This window comes from Pipistrellus hanaki (genome assembly GCF_964339955.1).
Source record: "Pipistrellus hanaki genome assembly, chromosome: 2".
Classification (NCBI taxonomy): Eukaryota; Metazoa; Chordata; class Mammalia; order Chiroptera; family Vespertilionidae; genus Pipistrellus; species Pipistrellus hanaki.
Window position 1 is genome coordinate 163,271,121 of NC_140504.1, and position 16,969 is coordinate 163,288,089.

The following is a 16,969-nucleotide window of genomic DNA, read 5'->3' on the forward strand; positions in this document are numbered from 1 at the left end:
TATTTATTGAATGCTAATTAGAGTGTGAGCACTGCCCTAAATATATTATTCGGATAAGTTCACTTATTCCCCATCACCACTCTGCCAAGCAACTGTCATTAATATTTCCAGCTTAACAGGTGAGGAAATTGAGACTTAAAATGATTAAATGGCATGTCCCTAATCACAGTTATTGACAGAACCCACATTTTTTACTGCTTTTGCTATACTGGTATCCTGCACTAAAGGAAAAAATATCTGTTTAAACACTTATCATGCAAAATTACTTGGAATTATTCTCAAACAAACCCTTTTTATAATTCCATTTAGCTCTTAAAGATACTGATATTCAGAGAAATTAAGTACCCAGATCAAGGTTATGCAAAATGGGAAACTCAAGATCTCACCCAGATGTATATTACTCCAGAGTCTGGATGCTCTGCTATGCCATCACCAACACTTCTCTTCACTCCACAGTCCCTGATCAGATGACATTAGTACTTACTGACCACACCTAAAACTGCAATCTACAAATAGTCATTGCTAGCCGAAACTGGTTTGGCTCAGTGGATAGAGCGTAGGCCTGCGACTGAAAGGTCCCAGGTTCGATTCCCTTCAAGGGCATGTATCTTGGTTGTGGGCACATCCATAGTAGGGAGTGTGCAGGAGGCAGCTGATCGATGTCTCTCTCTCATCGGTGTTTCTAATTCTCTATCCCTCTCTCTTCCTCTCTGTAAAAAATCAATAAAAATATTTTAAAAAATAGTTACTGCTGTTTAAACAGAGTTTTACTTATTGCAGGGCTTTGTAAAAGTATCTTGGTTAATTCTCACCACAGCTGTTTGAAGTAGTGTATTACCCATACATTATTATAGGGAAATGAGAGCCAGAGATGTGAAGTATTAACATTTAAATGGTAGAGCCTACATGAAAAGTAAAGGTATCTCAGTCAAAGGAGTTCTCACTCCACACTGCCTGCTGGCTTTTATGGGGCAGCTGAATGCTATGGTTTCCTTCATAAGAGAGGCATCAATAGAAGTCATTTTCTGTAAGGAATTGGCAGAGCTCCTTTAATATAGCCAAAAACTATAGAATCATGAACCGTTGTATTCTTGAGGACTGTTGTTTCCTTTCTATCCCATGTGTGGTTTCCATTATAGCGTTCCTGATAAGGGCATCCTATCAGACTTACTTAGATTCTTTAACTAATAGGAAAACTCTGCATGTTGCATTTTGAGAGGAAGGGCACAGAAGCTGAAACAAATGTCAGGACTTATCTACATTAGCAAAAAGAGGAGGAGCTAAGAGCAGACCACCACCATCTTTGTCCCAAAGGTATTTAGAGAAATTTCATGTAATCTCTGATACTTTTCTCACTGCACATGTCTGCTTAGCTAGAGGGGATCTCAGAGAGAACATGGCGAGCAGTTAGTCATGGGAATGAATGGGAGGGACAGGTTGTAGATACTGAGGAGATGACTAACAAGATAATGTGAGAAGAGAGAGGGAAGATGTCAAAATTACTCCCAGGTTTGAGTCCTGGCAAAAGCAGCTTGGATAAAAAGGAAAGAAGCCCAGACCATAATTCAGACTATCTCCTGTGTTTTTCAGTTACTAGTGATATGACTTTTCAGCCTTGGTTCCTTTATCTTTAGAAGTAAAGAAACCTATTGGCTTGCACAAAATCATAGGAAGATTAAGTAAGAAGATGTATCAGTAGCCAAAAGGTACATTAAAAAGTGTTCAACATCACAAATCATCAGAAAAAGAGACATCAAAACCACAATGATATATCACTTCAGACCTGTGAGGATGTCAATTATTAAAAAGATAAGTGATCACAAATGTTGGCAAGGAGGGAGAGAACCAAGATGGCAGCTTGGTAAGCACCTAAGCTTCCGCCTCACACAACAGTTTTAAAACAACAACTAAAATCAGAATGGACATCATCCAAAACCACAGAAAAGCTGGTGGAGTGGGAAATCTACAACCAGAAAAAAGGATAGAGGCTCATGGATCAGATTGGGAGCCAAAAAGCCCTGAGGTAGGGTGACGTGCATGCAGAGAGGAAGGGCGCCCAAGTGCCTGGCTGGCAGTAGGGGAAAGGAAGTCCCCCATTGCACTGAACCCTTTCCAACTGCAGGGAACCCCAACCCCGGCCGAAACCCCATGGACCCAGGCTCATATGGATGGAGTCCGGACTGTAAAGAAAGGCCCCTGGAGATCCAAAAGACAGATATAAAGACATTAAAGCAACAAGCAGACTGTCAAATTATAGCCGGGAGGGTAGGGATATCTGGGGGAGATAAGAGATCAACCGAAGGACTTGTATACATGCATATAAGTACAACCAATGGACACAAAACTCTGGGGAGGGAGGGTATGTATGGGAGTGGGAGGGACAATGTTAAAATATGTACACAGATAATAATTTAATAATAATAAAAAAAAAATATATATATATATATATATATATATATATATATATATATATATATATATATATATATAAAGAAAGGCCCCTGGAGACTCAGAGACTGGGAGACTGGGGGAGCTGGTAGCCGCAGCGGGTAGGGTCTACAGTCATGAGTGAGTGAGTGCGAGCAGAGAGGTCTGACCTCGGAGGTTGCCATGGCCTCTTTATAGCGGAAGGAGTCAGAAACTTCAAACTATGGAGACCCAACCCAATTCTGGGCGAGCCCCTGGGGCACCCACGCTCTTGCATGGGAATCTGAACAGTCAGGTGGAAACTCAGGGGAGCCACGGAAGGCAGAGGTCAGGCAGAAACTCAGGTGAGTGCACAAAGGCAGGGCTGACAGGAAGCCAAGACTGTCAGCTCAGCTGTGAGACTCCGCCCCATCCAAGCTAAACAAGAGGCTTTTGCAATTTTGCAAGTCTCATCCTATAATTGTCTCCAATACAGAAGGTATGCCAGAGTAGACACAGTTGATACCTACATCCAATTGGCCTGAAGGTCAATTCCTCCCAGGGATACCAACAACAATCAAAACTTAACTACAACAAGGCTGTACACCCAGTCCACAAAGGGGAGCACCAAGAGTGTCTACCTCAGGTAACTGAGGAGGCTGACCCACTAGCCATATAGGATACCAAATACACAAAGCCATCCTACCAATTCTGGGGAGCAGCAAAAATGCCAAGACAAGGAAATAGATCTCAAACAAAAGAGATGGAGAACAAAAGACTGGATATAGAGTTCAACCATGGTTATAAGGTTTTTCAAGAATTTCCTAGAAAAGGCCAATAAAATAAACGAGACCTTTGAAGATATGAAAAGGGATCAACTAGAAATAAAGAATACATTGTCTGAAATAAAAAATATTATACAGAGTCCTGAAAACAGACTGGAAGATCACAAGAATCAAGTCAAAGGTTTGGAACACAAAGAGCCAGAGGACACTCCTCTGCAGAAGCAAGAAGACAAGAGAATCCAGAAGGTTGAAGATAGTGTAAGAAACCTCTGGTACAACTTTAAGCAAACCAACATCAGAATTATGGGGGTCCCAGAAGAAGAGAGAGAGCAAGATACTGAAAGCCTATTGGAAGAAATAGTGACAGAAAACTTCCCCCACCTGGTGAAAGAAATAGATTTACAAGTACAGGAAGCACACAGAACCCCAAACAAAGGGAATCCAAAGAGGACCACACCAAGACACATCATAATTGAAACTCCAAGAGCAAAAGACAAAGAATATTAAAAGCAGTAAGAGCAAAGCAGGTAGTTACCTATAAAGGAGAACCCATATGATTGTCAGCTGATTTCTCAACAGAAACCATGCAGGCCAGACGGGAATGGCAAGAAATATTCAAGGTGATGCATAGCAAGAACCTACAGCCAAAATTACTCTACCCAGCAAAGCTTTCACTCAGAATCGAAGGCCAGATAAAGAGCTTCACAAATAAAAAAAGGTTAAGAAGTTCATCACTGCCACAACAGAATTATATGAATTGCTGAAGGAGGTTCTTTAAAAAGAGGAAGAAGATAAAGATAAAAATTATGAACAACAAATACATAACTATCAACAAGTGAATCTAAAAAACAAGGGAATTAAAAAATCTGATGAACAATATGAACTGGTGAATATAATAGAATCAGAGGTATGGAAGGGGAGTGGACTGATGATTCTTGGGGAAAAGGGGAGTGGGGTGTGTGGGAAGAGACTGAACAAAAACTGTGAACCTATGGATGAGGACAATGGGGGGTGGGGAAAGGGCAGAGGGTGGGGTGGGAACTTGGTGGAGAGGAGCAATGGAGGGGGGGGAAAAGGAATATTTGTAATAATATGAACAATAAAGACTTATTTTTTAAAAATGTTGGCAAGGATAAAGAGAAAAGGGAACTCTTGTGCCCCCTGTTGGTGGGAATATAAACTGGTATAGACATGGGAAAACAGTATGGTGGCTTGTCAAGAAATTAAAAATAGAACTACAATATGATCCAGCAATCCCACTTCTGGCTATACTAGTATATCTGAAGGAAACAAAATCATTATCACAAAAACATATTTGCATTTTCATGTTCATAGCAGCATTATTCACAATAGCCAAGGTATAGAAACAACCCAAATTGGCAGGTGAATGGGTAAAGAAAATGTGGCATAGATATACAATGGGATATTATTATCAGCCTTACAAAATAAGGAAATCCTGCCATTTGTGACAGCATGAAGGAAGAACCAAGATGACTTCTGGGGCTGTTTATTTAGTTTTCTGTACTAGATCATGAGTTTTGCAAGGACAGGGATCATATTGATTTTGTTCACCTGGCAGATAATACAAACTCAATACACATGGTTGAAAGAGTGAATGTATAAGGAAACAAAATAATGGGGAAAGGGGTGGAGGGATGCCAGAACAGGTTTCACAGAGGTGGAGATGCCCATACTCATTCAAAAGGCTGATAAATCTGTTATATTGGCCAGACAGGGAAGAGTATTGGATGCTGACAGCACAGCATGTGCAAAGGGAGGCAGGAAACACTTGACCTGAGCAATATCACTGCAGTACTTGACCTGCCCAAAATGATCAGATCCGTGACTGGCCCAGATTCCAAGGAAGCCGTGTCAATACATTATTTTCTTTGTCATCCAAAAACAAAGCGTAAGATCTCCAAAGAGGGGATGAAGAAAGAGAAAAAAAATTGGAATCCAAACATTCAAGCCCAGAGTCATCTTGATTCCTGCAGAAGGTATAATAGAATGCTATCAGCCACAGCCCTTGAGGAAAGTCTAGGGTCCCACTGAAGTCTAGCATCATCTCCCCAGTGTCCAAGGTTTCACCTGGTTTTTGATGGATGGTTTCATACTGTCTTGGGGGAGAAGAATTTTATCTAAAGAGCACATTGGAGCAAACAGCTTTGTGCATCCTCAGAATGAATCCAGGGAGGATTTGAGGCAACCCCAGGACAAAAGATCCGCCCAGAGCAAACCAGTCAATGTTCAATTAAGTGCTCCCATGCCTCACCCAGCTCTCTGGGGGCATGAATGTGAATACCACACAGAGAGTTTCTTAGAAATAAGCACTTAATAAACATAAATACTATTAAAGCCATATAGATTAAAGATACACAGTGACAAAGAGGAAAGGCAGAGGCACAGGTTGAGAGAGGGAGAGAAAGAGAGAGAGAGAGAGAGAAAGGCACCAAAAAAGAAAGGGAGTGAGAGAGAGGGAGGATGAGAAAGAGACAAAGAGAAATGTGGAACATGGAGAGAGGCTGTGCATGATTCCATTTGTCAAAGGGAAAGAAGGTAGATGTTTTGTTTTTTGTAGGTTAACATGTAAATGACATTCTGATTTATTAACGGACTCCAGCAGATGAGGTGATGATTAGCACATTTCCATATTTATAGAAAAGCAACACTAACTTTCCAGATTTATAGAAAATCAGCCCTTCACAAATAGCCAATTGTGCTATTATCGACATATGGTTTTCTATAAACAGAGCTGAGGTAATTATCCCTGGGACAATTTGTTGGTGGGCTCCTTTTGAATATTAACCACATAGGAAGCCTATTTCTGCCTCACAGATTTTTAAGAGGAGGGGCCATGCAATAACCCAGGCAATTAATTAGTAATCCAACACCCAAGATGGAGCCCAAATGAAAGGGTTTTCTGTGACCACATGGTGGAAAGACCATGGATCCAGGGCTCTGGGGCCAGCTTCCTGCAGCCCTGGGCAGAGTAATTAACTTCCCTGAGGAGCCTCAGCATTTCCGAGGCTGAAACTGTCATAACACCAGCCTCCACTTGTCCTCAAGAAAATTAAGTGAGAATATGCACCATAGGACCTAGATTCTAGTAGATACTCAACAAATATTAGCTCTTTTCCTTCCTCAAGTTTTAGAATGACTCTAAAAAGACCCACTTGAATTGGATTTTTCAAACCCCTTTTTTATATTGATCCATACTACATTATTTATTTTGTATCATGACTCTGTATGTGTCTGTATTTAACTGGAAAAAGGGTTCTTGAGGCAATAACTTACCTGCATTGCCTACAATCCACTATGATATTTTCTATTCTACTCTTTGTTGTTCAAAATGCCGTTTGTGATCTATACATTGATTTCAAGACCTTCTACGGGGCTGCACCCTGCAGTTGGAAGAATACTGTGCTACAGAGGGTAGAAACCATATTTAGATTTGCTCACCTTTGTATCCCTAGCACTAACACAAAATAGATACTCAATAAACATGTAAATTATGAAAGAATAATGAATATGTGGATACATGGCTGAACTAATGAATGGCCCTAACCACAAATCTGAATGCGTGCCCATTTCAAACTCCACTTCTTGCTTTGCACACTCACTACATACTAAGCCTACCATGTTGAATGCTAAGGAGAAAAAAAAAGCATCATATATGATACTTGCTTTTAAAGATATTGTAATCTATATGAGGAGAAAAATATTAACATTTGGAAAATTATTTTTTTAAGACTAACCAGTGTGGAATTTATATCAATGTGTTGAAGAAAAGAAGTGGCCAGCCTGGGCTGGTGCATTCAGGGAAACTTCCTAAAACTGGAAATTTGACCTTACCTTTGAAATATGGACAGATCTCTCACCCTTCTACTCCTTTATGAATCAGGTTGGTGGTTCTCAAACTAGTGAGTACCAGAATCACCTGGAGGGCTTGTCATAATACAGGCCACTGGGTCCACTCCCAGAGTTTCTAATTTAGTGGGTTTGGGATGGGAGCCTGAGAATTTGCACTCCTAACAAACAGCTTCCCTGGTAACACTTATGTGGCCAGATGGACTCCACACTTTGAGGACCACTAGTCTAGCAGTTTGGAGTGAGACCATGTTGATGTCATGGTAAAAAGTTTAGATTTTTGTTCTTGGTCATTCAGGATATTAGGCAAGAAAGTGACATCCTTAGATTTGTGAAGCAGAAAGGTCCTTCTGGTGGCAATAGTTGGGAATGGCTTGGAAGGGGTAGACCTTCCCCTAGAAACCATCTGGAGCTCATGCAGTAATGAGTGAAAGATGGGAGCCGCCTTCCACTGTCAGAGTGGGTGTGGAGAAGGCAGATGGATGAGAGCTATTCAGGGGAGAGAACTAAAGGGTCTTAGAGATCCCCAGGGGGAAGAAAGAGGAGAAGTCTGGGATGACTCCAGTTTTCTGGTATTGCTGACTAACTGGTATGGTGGTTCCATAAACCTAGAATCTCCATTGAAATAAGTTTTAATGTTTTGAATAGCAAAATCCTAGGTTATTACTAAAGAGGTAATTGTGGTGAAATAGAAAACACATAGTTTTAAGAAGCCAGACAAGAATGAACTAAAATCACATTTTTAGCACTTAATTAGCAAGTCTGTCTCACCCTCTGGACCTTAATCCCCTATAAATAACACCAAAGATACCATATAGGGTTGTCATGAAGACCAAATGATATCACGCACAGCTCATAGTCAGTGCTCAGCAAATTACAAACCATGGTCTGGTGTAGGCACAGGTCATTGTGTGCGTAAAGCTTCTACTTACGTGTTTTTTCCATGTTTTCTTTGTTAAGCACCAAGAAAAACTCATAAGTGCCACCCATTGATCCAGATGTTATGTAATGGGTGCCGTAGTCATTGATGAACTTGGCGTATGGGCCATAATTGTAATTCTCTGGAAGCTCCATCAGCGACTGCAGCATCCCTTCATCCAACATAATGTTGTCCCTCCTCATCTTAAAATGGGCAGTCTGAACCTTTGTGAAAATTCTCATGAAGCTGTATTTCTGCCAACAACAACCATCACCATGAGGAGTGGGGAAAGAACAAAGAGAGAGTACATTTTACCATCTGAGATCATGCAAAAGGTCAGCACTTACTAGCTGAGTAGATATATGTCTATGTACATATACTTACATGCTCATCAAAATAATAAAAGGGTAATATGCTAATTAGACCAGATTTCATTCTGGACATCCTTACAGATGAAGCTGGGGCTAAAGGGGAGCCCATATCCTGGGTGCCAGGGGGAAGCTGATGCCGGCAGCCGGGGGAAGGAAGGCCTACTCTTCCATGAATTTTGTGCATTGGGCCTCTAGTATATATTTATAATTTTATGAGCATAAAGATATGTCATGGAGGATTAGAATATTTTACAAGCACACATTAAACATCATGGTGTTCCCGACTTCTTTTCCATGGCTCTGTTCCCACTGTCCAGGTCAAGTTATCATCACCGCTCCCCTGGGTTACTTCCTGCATTGTGCTTTCCTCTGCTCCTCACCTCTATTCTGCCCCCAGTCCATTCTCATCTCCATATTTGTCCCTGCTCCAGTTAAAGCATTGCATTTTGCAATTGCTTGCACAAGTATTAGGTATCTAGTAAGAATGATGCTTAGAAATGTTTTCAATGACATGGCAAAATGCTAGGATTATTTATCTATTTCACTCACTGCACAAATATCTAGAAGTGCCTGTATTCACATGCTCTCTGCTAGGTGCAGTGGACATGAGCTTGACTGAGAGAGGCCTCTGCCCTTATGCGGTTCACATTCAAGTTAGTGATAATCATGTACCATTTAGTAATAAAGAAAACTAGGATGCTGATGTAATAATAATAAAGAAAAAGCAAAGACCAGGTAATGCTGAATTGGTTTTAGAGAAAGAGGGTCATATGTGGGCATTATGTGGTCATATGTGGGCAAGGTTTCCATGTAATGAAAACCTTGATCCAAAGTGATAGTGAAAGTTTGACAAGGTCACTTGCTTTTAGAAAAAATATGTGGTAGTCAGATTAGAGAACAATGCTTCCCCTTCAGATCTGTAGTTCATTTGATGGCAAAGCTCCAGAATGTAATTGATATTTGATGCATAAGCTAATTTTTGTAAATATATTATTAAGATTTTAAATAATTTTTGTGCTCTCGCTTGTTTGGCTCAGTAGATAGAGCACTGGCCTGCAGACTGAAGGGTCCTGGATTGGATTCCAATCAAGGCCACATATCCAACCAGGTTTCAGATTCAATCCCAGTAAAAAACAGGCAGGAGGCAGCCAATCAATGATTCTCTCTCATCATTGATGTTTCTATCTTTCTCTCCCTCTTCCTTCCTTTCTGATATCAATAAAAATATATTTTTTTAAAAAAAGAAATAATTTTTGAGCCCCAACTAAGTCCACAGTTCTGGAATCGATGTTATTGATGCATTTTGGTAAATTTCTAACCTACTAAATAAATATTTCTCTGGCTCCTCATTGCCTCTCTATTCTCATCACTTCCTAGTTTTCCTTCCAGCCCTGGGCTTCAGCCAGCTAAAGCACTTTCCATCCCAAATCTGTGAGACATTCTCTCATCTCCATGTCTCTGTGCCTAATGCTGCCCACGCCTAGAACACCCTTCAGTTAACTTTTGCCTCCCGTCAACTGGAGAACTTGAACTGGTCTTTATATTTCAGTTTAAGGAGATGTTCTTTCCACAAGTAAGGACTGCCTGACCCCTCAGGACAATAGGCAGTAGTGAATGCTTGATGAATAAATGAAAAACTGATGTAGCCCTAGCTGGTTTGGCTCAGTGAATAGAGCATTGACCTGTGGACTGAAGCGTTCTGGGTTTTATTCAAGTCAAGGGCACATGCCCCCATTGCAGGCTGGATCCCCAGTAGGGGGCATGCAGGAGGCAGCAGATCAATGATTCCCTCTCATCATTGATGTTTCTATCCCTCTCCCTTCCTCTCTAAAATCAATAAAAACATTTTTTTTTATTTAAAAAAAAAAAAGAAAACTGATACAGCACGTCAGCCCTCTAATCTATTTGGAAAAATAAGGCTTGCTTTAGCATTCTTCCAAGTCTAGTTTAGAGGGCCTGGCTGTTTCTCTTTGAGACATTACCATTCTAAGTATTTCCCTACATGCTCCAGGTAACCATGAAAAAGGATGGGGTGATAAGGGCTCTCGTCTCATCATTTGATTTTATTCCCTCTGTGATGATCTGTGTGCAAAAGTGTAATAAAAAAAAAAAACTTGATTAACACTGATCAGACATTTCCAATTAAACAAGCAAATGAAAGTTCAATTACTACAATACTATACTTTTTAATGCAATTAAAGCACTATGTGTTCAGTATGGATTATGGATTACTGTGCAACATGGGCATTATATTTTAATACCTTCTCATTATACTTGCTTAACTTATTCATGATTGAAGAGCCGCGTGATCCGGATATACTTGCATCCACTGTTACAGGGGTGGCTGCTGGGCCTACACCAATGGTCAACCCACCTGACACAAACAGGTCATTTTTTAGTTTGGAAAAAACTTCATTTGTATCATCATAAAACTCTGAGGAGAAACTAGTGTCTGCCAGGGCCTGAAAAGAAACAAATGGATGTTAGCTTTGTGCACATAGTGTTATATTCCAGTTCATACTTAACATTTAAATCTTTGTTTTGTAAAATATCCACCAAGTTTCAGGTAATTATAAATAAGTCTTTTAAATGGCTAATTGGGGCCTGGCCAGCATGGCTCAGTGGTTGAGTGTCAACTTATGAACCAGGAGGTCATGGTTCAATTCTCAGTCAGGGAACATGCCTAGGTTGCAGGCTTGATCCCCAGTGTGTGGCATGCAGGAGGCAGCTAATCAATAATTCTCTCTCATCATTGATGTTTCTATCTCTCTCTCCTTTCCACTCTGAAATCAATATACATATATATAATAAATAAATAGACAAAGACTAATTGAGCATCAGATTTATACTAAGATATAGAAAATACTGCAGTGTCTTTAGTTACTATTAATATTATTGCTAAAATATTTATTTACAGATACACTCACAGAGATGGTCCTAATAAAATTCTATACTGTTCTGAGTACGTATTTCATTTTCACTGAGTTAAAAAGAGAAGGTCACTTGACTCTGCAATGGACAGCTACAGAAAGCCACGCCTGGGCATGGACCAGGAAGGAAAGGGCCAAAGGAAGGCAGGCAGGTGATAACAGTTCTAGGCAGAGTAAGTTTGAGTGCTGTCCTCGCATGTTCAGTTATTTCATTCCAGGCTCACAATTGGGTTGCATTTTTCTCCCACTCTGAGCTGAGGCATGGTCTTATGCTTTGTGGGAGCCAAGAAAACAAGGGTTAAAAGCACATGAGTGATTCACGGTGCAATCACAAGAGCCTCCATTAGTCAGGGTCCCATGTGTCTGTGATGATGTGAGTTTCCTTTCTACCTTTGGATGGACAAGTAGCATCAGTGGGGCACTGCTGCTTCAAAGCACTGAGATTTCAGAATCCTTTGTTGCCACAGTATAGCGTAGTCCAGTGGTCACCAACCTTTCGGACTTCACAAACCACCAGTGGTCCATAGACCACTGGTTGGTAATGACTAGTACCTGACACATATGCCCTGGCCTAGACGATCCTCAAGGTTAGGAAAATAACATCTTCCTGTAGTCCAGCATGGCTTATCTTAGACTTGATGGCAGAGGTGGAAGTGGGTGGGGGAAGCCAACTCCTTAAACACAGACTCCATAAGCCTGCCTTTATACTGTGCCAATATTTTTCTCTTGAGAAACTTGGAGTGATGAATATGACTTGGTAATTGTTTAGAGTCCTAGGATTCTACCATCTCTCTCTATAGACAGAATTCTATATAATATAAGTAATATGCAAACTGACCGTCATGCCCTCACAAGATGGCTGCCTATGAACAGGCCAGCATGGGGGTTAGTGAGGGACAAACAAATGACTGAACAAGCAGGCTGTGTGGGGCAACCAAGCTGGCAGGAAGGGCCATGGGGGGAAACCAGGTCAGCAGAGGAGAGCAGTTGGGGGTGACCAGGCCAGCAGGAGGGCAATTGCAGGCTCCATCCCCTGTAGGGCATGAGGAAGACAGCTAAACAATGGCTCTCTCTCATCGTTGATGTTTCTATCTCTTTCTTTCTCTCTGAAATCAATAAAAATATTTTTAACAATGAAATAAATAAATTACATCTATTCAGGCATAGTTCAGATAGATCTGGATTTCAATCTTATCTCTGCCCCTACTTTAGTACAGCTTTTGGCCTGACACTTTAGCCTTCTAAGTCTCTGGGTTTTTAGCATCTAAAATGGAACAGTCATAGCACCTACCCTATAGTGCTATTATGGGAGAATTTGTTTGGAAGCAGAACTGATACACATTTGGTTGAATCCACAGAGGCAGAACCTGCTAATACAGAGGGCTGACTGTTCTTATATTCTACCAGGTCCACAACTTGTAAACAGGTCTTCTGACTAGCAGCCCAGAGAATAGGGCCTGAATCTCTCTTATTGATTTTAGAATGGAGCCACCATCTAGCAGATGGGTGGTTATACATACCTCATTCCTCTCTTTTTAGTACTGAGCATGTAGGGGGCAGGTGTAAAGGGGCCTTCAGCCACCTGCAAGCTCTACGAATCACAAAATCTTCCATACAAGGCATTCATCTTCCCCAACAAGCCTCTCCTTTGAGTGCCCCATTGAGACTTACTTCAAAGCGGTACATCAGGAAGTTGTAAGGTTTCCGGAAGTATTTCTCATCATCCCCATAGTACAGACGCTCGCAGGCCGAGTCATATCGAAGTTCCCTCCATTCCCCGTTGTATACCGTCTCACACTGGCCCCCATAATACTTGGCATCGTACACATTCTGAGCTTCTGTCTGAGTTAGGATGTTATACCTAAATTGAAAAGGCAGGCAGAGAGCATGAAGTAGCCTCTGGACAATGTCGCAGCTGGTGGCCTGAGCAGTTGGAGAAACCAACTGTGTTCTGTGAGTCCTCAAAGTACCTTGAAGGTCACTTTGGGTGATGATGGGAGACTGAGTGATTTGGGCCTGGGCCTTTAAGCTCTCTTTAACTAGAGCACCAGACAGCTCCATTCAGCATCTAGAACAGTACTCCCACATAAGAGGCACCCCTAAGTACTTAATGAATAAGTTGAAGAGGAATGTGCACAGTTATCAGGAATTTAAGCACAGGAACCAGATAGTCTGGACCCATTTCCCATCCCTGCCAAATCTAGCTGTGTGACCTTGGTCAAATTATTTAACTCTCTGTGTCTCGGTTTAATAATTTGGAAAAAGCAGTTAATACTACTGTACTCATAGAGTTAAACATAAGCCAACACATGTAAAGGAATCTTAATAGTTATTAGCATAGGTTAAGTACTAAATAAATGTTGCTGCTAATATTATTTCAGAAAATAATACTACTGATTAAAAGAAAAAATGTAGGTTTGAAATTTTGGGGGTAAATCAGTGCTAAACTGAGAATCTAATCCTCAGGGAGGCCATTGTCTTCAAGGCAGTGTGGAATGTCAGAGGGTGCACAGTTTGAAAGTCTTCAGTTCTGCCATTTACTAGCTGTGAGCCTTTGGACACATTCTATAATCTTCCTGAAGGTCATTTTCCTCACTTGAAGAACAGACATAAATAAAAGCATCTCTCAGGGTTTTTGTGAAGTCTAAATGAAAGTGTTAAAGTCAAACAAAAGTCAAGCTGATAGTACATATAAGGCACTCAACAATTATGCTTCCTTTCCCCCAGCCCACTACTGTTCCAGAAATATTTTCCCATGCTTCCCTCTCTGGGGTATTTCAAATCTATCTGCTTAAGTTCTGTATTTTAGGCCATGGATGGTTTAACCCTATTTAGGTAACAATAATGTTAAACACTTGAAATACAGCTTTAATTTTTTAAACAGGGAAAGTTAATTGAACTAGAGCATTTAGAGTTGGTATGTATTCCAAAACCTGACAATCAAAGCTTTCGATGTTATGAACAATAAAATTTTGCCTATTTCTGCCTCTCAAACTCCTATTCAGCCTTCAGAACCCAACTCAAACATCGCCTCTTCTGCACTGCCTTCTTTGATGAACTTGGACAGACAGTTGCCCCTCCTCTGTGGTCCAATGGCATTCAGTGCTTATCTTGTCATATTTGTCTGTGGCCTCTGCAGAAAGGCACTAAGGCAGTAATATGTGTAAAACTAAATAAAACCTGCTTCAAAGAAGTAAATGGACAACTATAGAGCACCTGGCATGTAGCAGAAATTAAATGTAAATGAACTTCCTTCTTTTCTCCCTCTTTCAACCTCTTTCCTCATATTAGTGGAAGTGAATAATAATAGCTCTGATGGATTGAATGCACACTCCACCAGACATTTAGCATACATTAGCTTTCAACCTCATGACAGTTTTGCAAATACAGAAATTGAAGCTCAGGAAAATTAAGTAACTTGCTTGTAATCACAGCTAGATTTTTTTCCCCTTAGAGTTTTTAGGACACAAATCTGGGTTCTTTTCCTTTACTTCATCCTGCACTTTCTATCTTTCCCCCTAATGAATGGTTTCTGCCTGTAATTTATAAATACAAGCTCTCTAACAGGCCAAACAAAAACTCATGGGAATAATATGTCCTAAGCTTGTACTGTAACCTCTATGCCTACATCTATTTGAGAAAATCTGGTTGTAGAAGCCCTAGTGAAAAGAAAAAGACAGTTGAGATATTCCACTTTTTGAAATTTTGCTATGTAGAAATATTAACACGTGTGTAAAACAGTGTATGTGGAAAACAATCTATCTTTCAATTTTAGAGTAGCTAAATAAGTTATCTTATATTTATACTATATGAGAAGAGTTGACAAACTTTTTCTTTTTTTTACAAAGGGCCAGATAGTAAATACTTTGGACCTTGCAGGATACCGGTCTCCACTGCAACTACTCAACGCTGCCATTGTAGGATAAGAAGCGTGTTCCAGTAGGACTGTATTTACAAAAGCAGACAGCAGGCTGAGCTTGGGCTGCAGGCCATAGTGTGCTGTTATAGAATATAATACTAAAAAGAGACGATGAAAAATATGGTGGAAATCTTCAAAATGTATTAAGTGAACAAAGCAAATTATGGACTATATATAATAGGATCACATTTATGGAAACTAATGTCTATATGCACAATACATATTATAGGCACATTTTCCAAACAGTGTATATTGCCCATTCATTTTTCCATGATCTTTAAGTCCCTACACCACACTGTTACAGGGTCAGCTCTAGGAAGGGCAGAGAGAGAGGATGATGGGTAAATGAGGGCAGGGAGGGTAAGGGAAGACTCAGTTTTACGGAAGCCAAACATAGGTGACGTCTGTAATAATAAATGTAAGTTTAAAAATTAGGAAGGGGCAGAAACCGGTTTGGCTCAATGGATAGAGTGTCGGTTTGGGGACTGAAGGGTCCCGGGTTCGATTCCGGTCAAGGGCATGTACCTTGGTTGCAGGCATATCCCCAGTAGGGGGTGTGCAAGGGGCAGCTGATCAATGACTCTCTCTCATTGATGTTTCTCTCTATCTCTCTCCCTTCCTCCCTGTACAAATCAATAAAATATATTTTTAAAAAATTAGGAAAGGCTTCTAAGATCTTGAATTAAAAAAAAAACATCAAAATGTCAGCTGCTGGGAGTGGAGGAGGAGGAGCCATTCTAGTGGTTTCAGTGTCTGATATGGGCAAAGCACAATGCTTCTGAGCAAATCTGTGATCTTTGTACCAATAAGAAGGTAATTATATTTCAAGTCAAGCCTCAACATTTTATGCTTCTGCTCTGTTCACCCAACAGTCACTTTTAAAATCTATAACAATACCCCTTTTTGGTGTAAGGGGCTAAACTGTGTTCTCCCCTAACATTCATATGTTAAATCCTGACCCCCAAAAACCCCAGAATTGGACTTCATTTTTGGTGGTAGAATCATTACAGAGGTAATTAAGTGAAAAGGAGGTCATTGAGATGGGCTGTAATCTGATTATAAGAGGACATTTGAACCCAGACCCATATGGAGGGAAGACCATGTGAACACTCAGAGAGAAGATGGCCATCCACAAGCACAGGAGAGAGGCCTCAGAAGAAACCACCCTGCTGACACCTGGCCACGGACCTTCAGCCTCTAGAACTGTGAGAAAATACATTTCTGTAGCTTCAGCCACCTGGTAGGTGATACTTTGTTATGGCCACCGGAACAAACTAATACTATTATCAGAAAGAAAATGGAATTTTAGAGCCTTGTCATAAGTGTGCATCCAAGTGCGCTTACAGGACTCTATCCTATCTGGTAGGTGGGATGTGATATAGGGTAGTTAAGCCATAATGAAGGTGAGCTGCACCTCCCAGCACCCTCCCCTGACCCTGCCTGGGCTGCATTGTGGCCGGGTCACTCTGTGTTGATTGCTCCATCTCCCCACTCCCTTGTCTGCAAAGATCCAGTTCATCATATTGATTTCTTCATTCAGCCAATACTCAGTGAGAGGCTCTGGTGGGGAAAGCTCTGACATCAGGCTCAGGTGATTAAAAAGAAGTCAGCAGCCTCTCTGCCTCCAAACAGTTTACATTTAAGTTAAGGGACAGGATCCAGAACCAAAAGAAAGTGCCAGGGAGCTGACCTGGGAATCACCAGGGGTGTGGTCTTTGCTGGGTGCTGCAGAAGCAGAGTTGAGAAGGAGTTCTTATCAGGGGCCGAAGAAC

At 40.9% G+C, this 16,969-nt stretch overlaps 1 protein-coding gene across 1 annotated transcript in view; it reads right to left on the reverse strand.

The window, feature by feature from the left end:
* Positions 1 to 16,969, reverse strand: part of C8A (complement C8 alpha chain) — a 55,614-nt gene that overhangs the window by 20,562 nt on the left and 18,083 nt on the right. The window contains exons 5-7 of the mRNA XM_084872569.1: positions 12,950 to 13,139; positions 10,610 to 10,810; positions 7,991 to 8,231 (exon numbers count right to left, since the gene is read on the reverse strand). Of these exons, the coding sequence (XP_084728695.1) occupies positions 7,991 to 8,231; positions 10,610 to 10,810; positions 12,950 to 13,139 (632 nt within the window). The remainder of the gene's footprint in view (positions 1 to 7,990; positions 8,232 to 10,609; positions 10,811 to 12,949; positions 13,140 to 16,969) is intronic.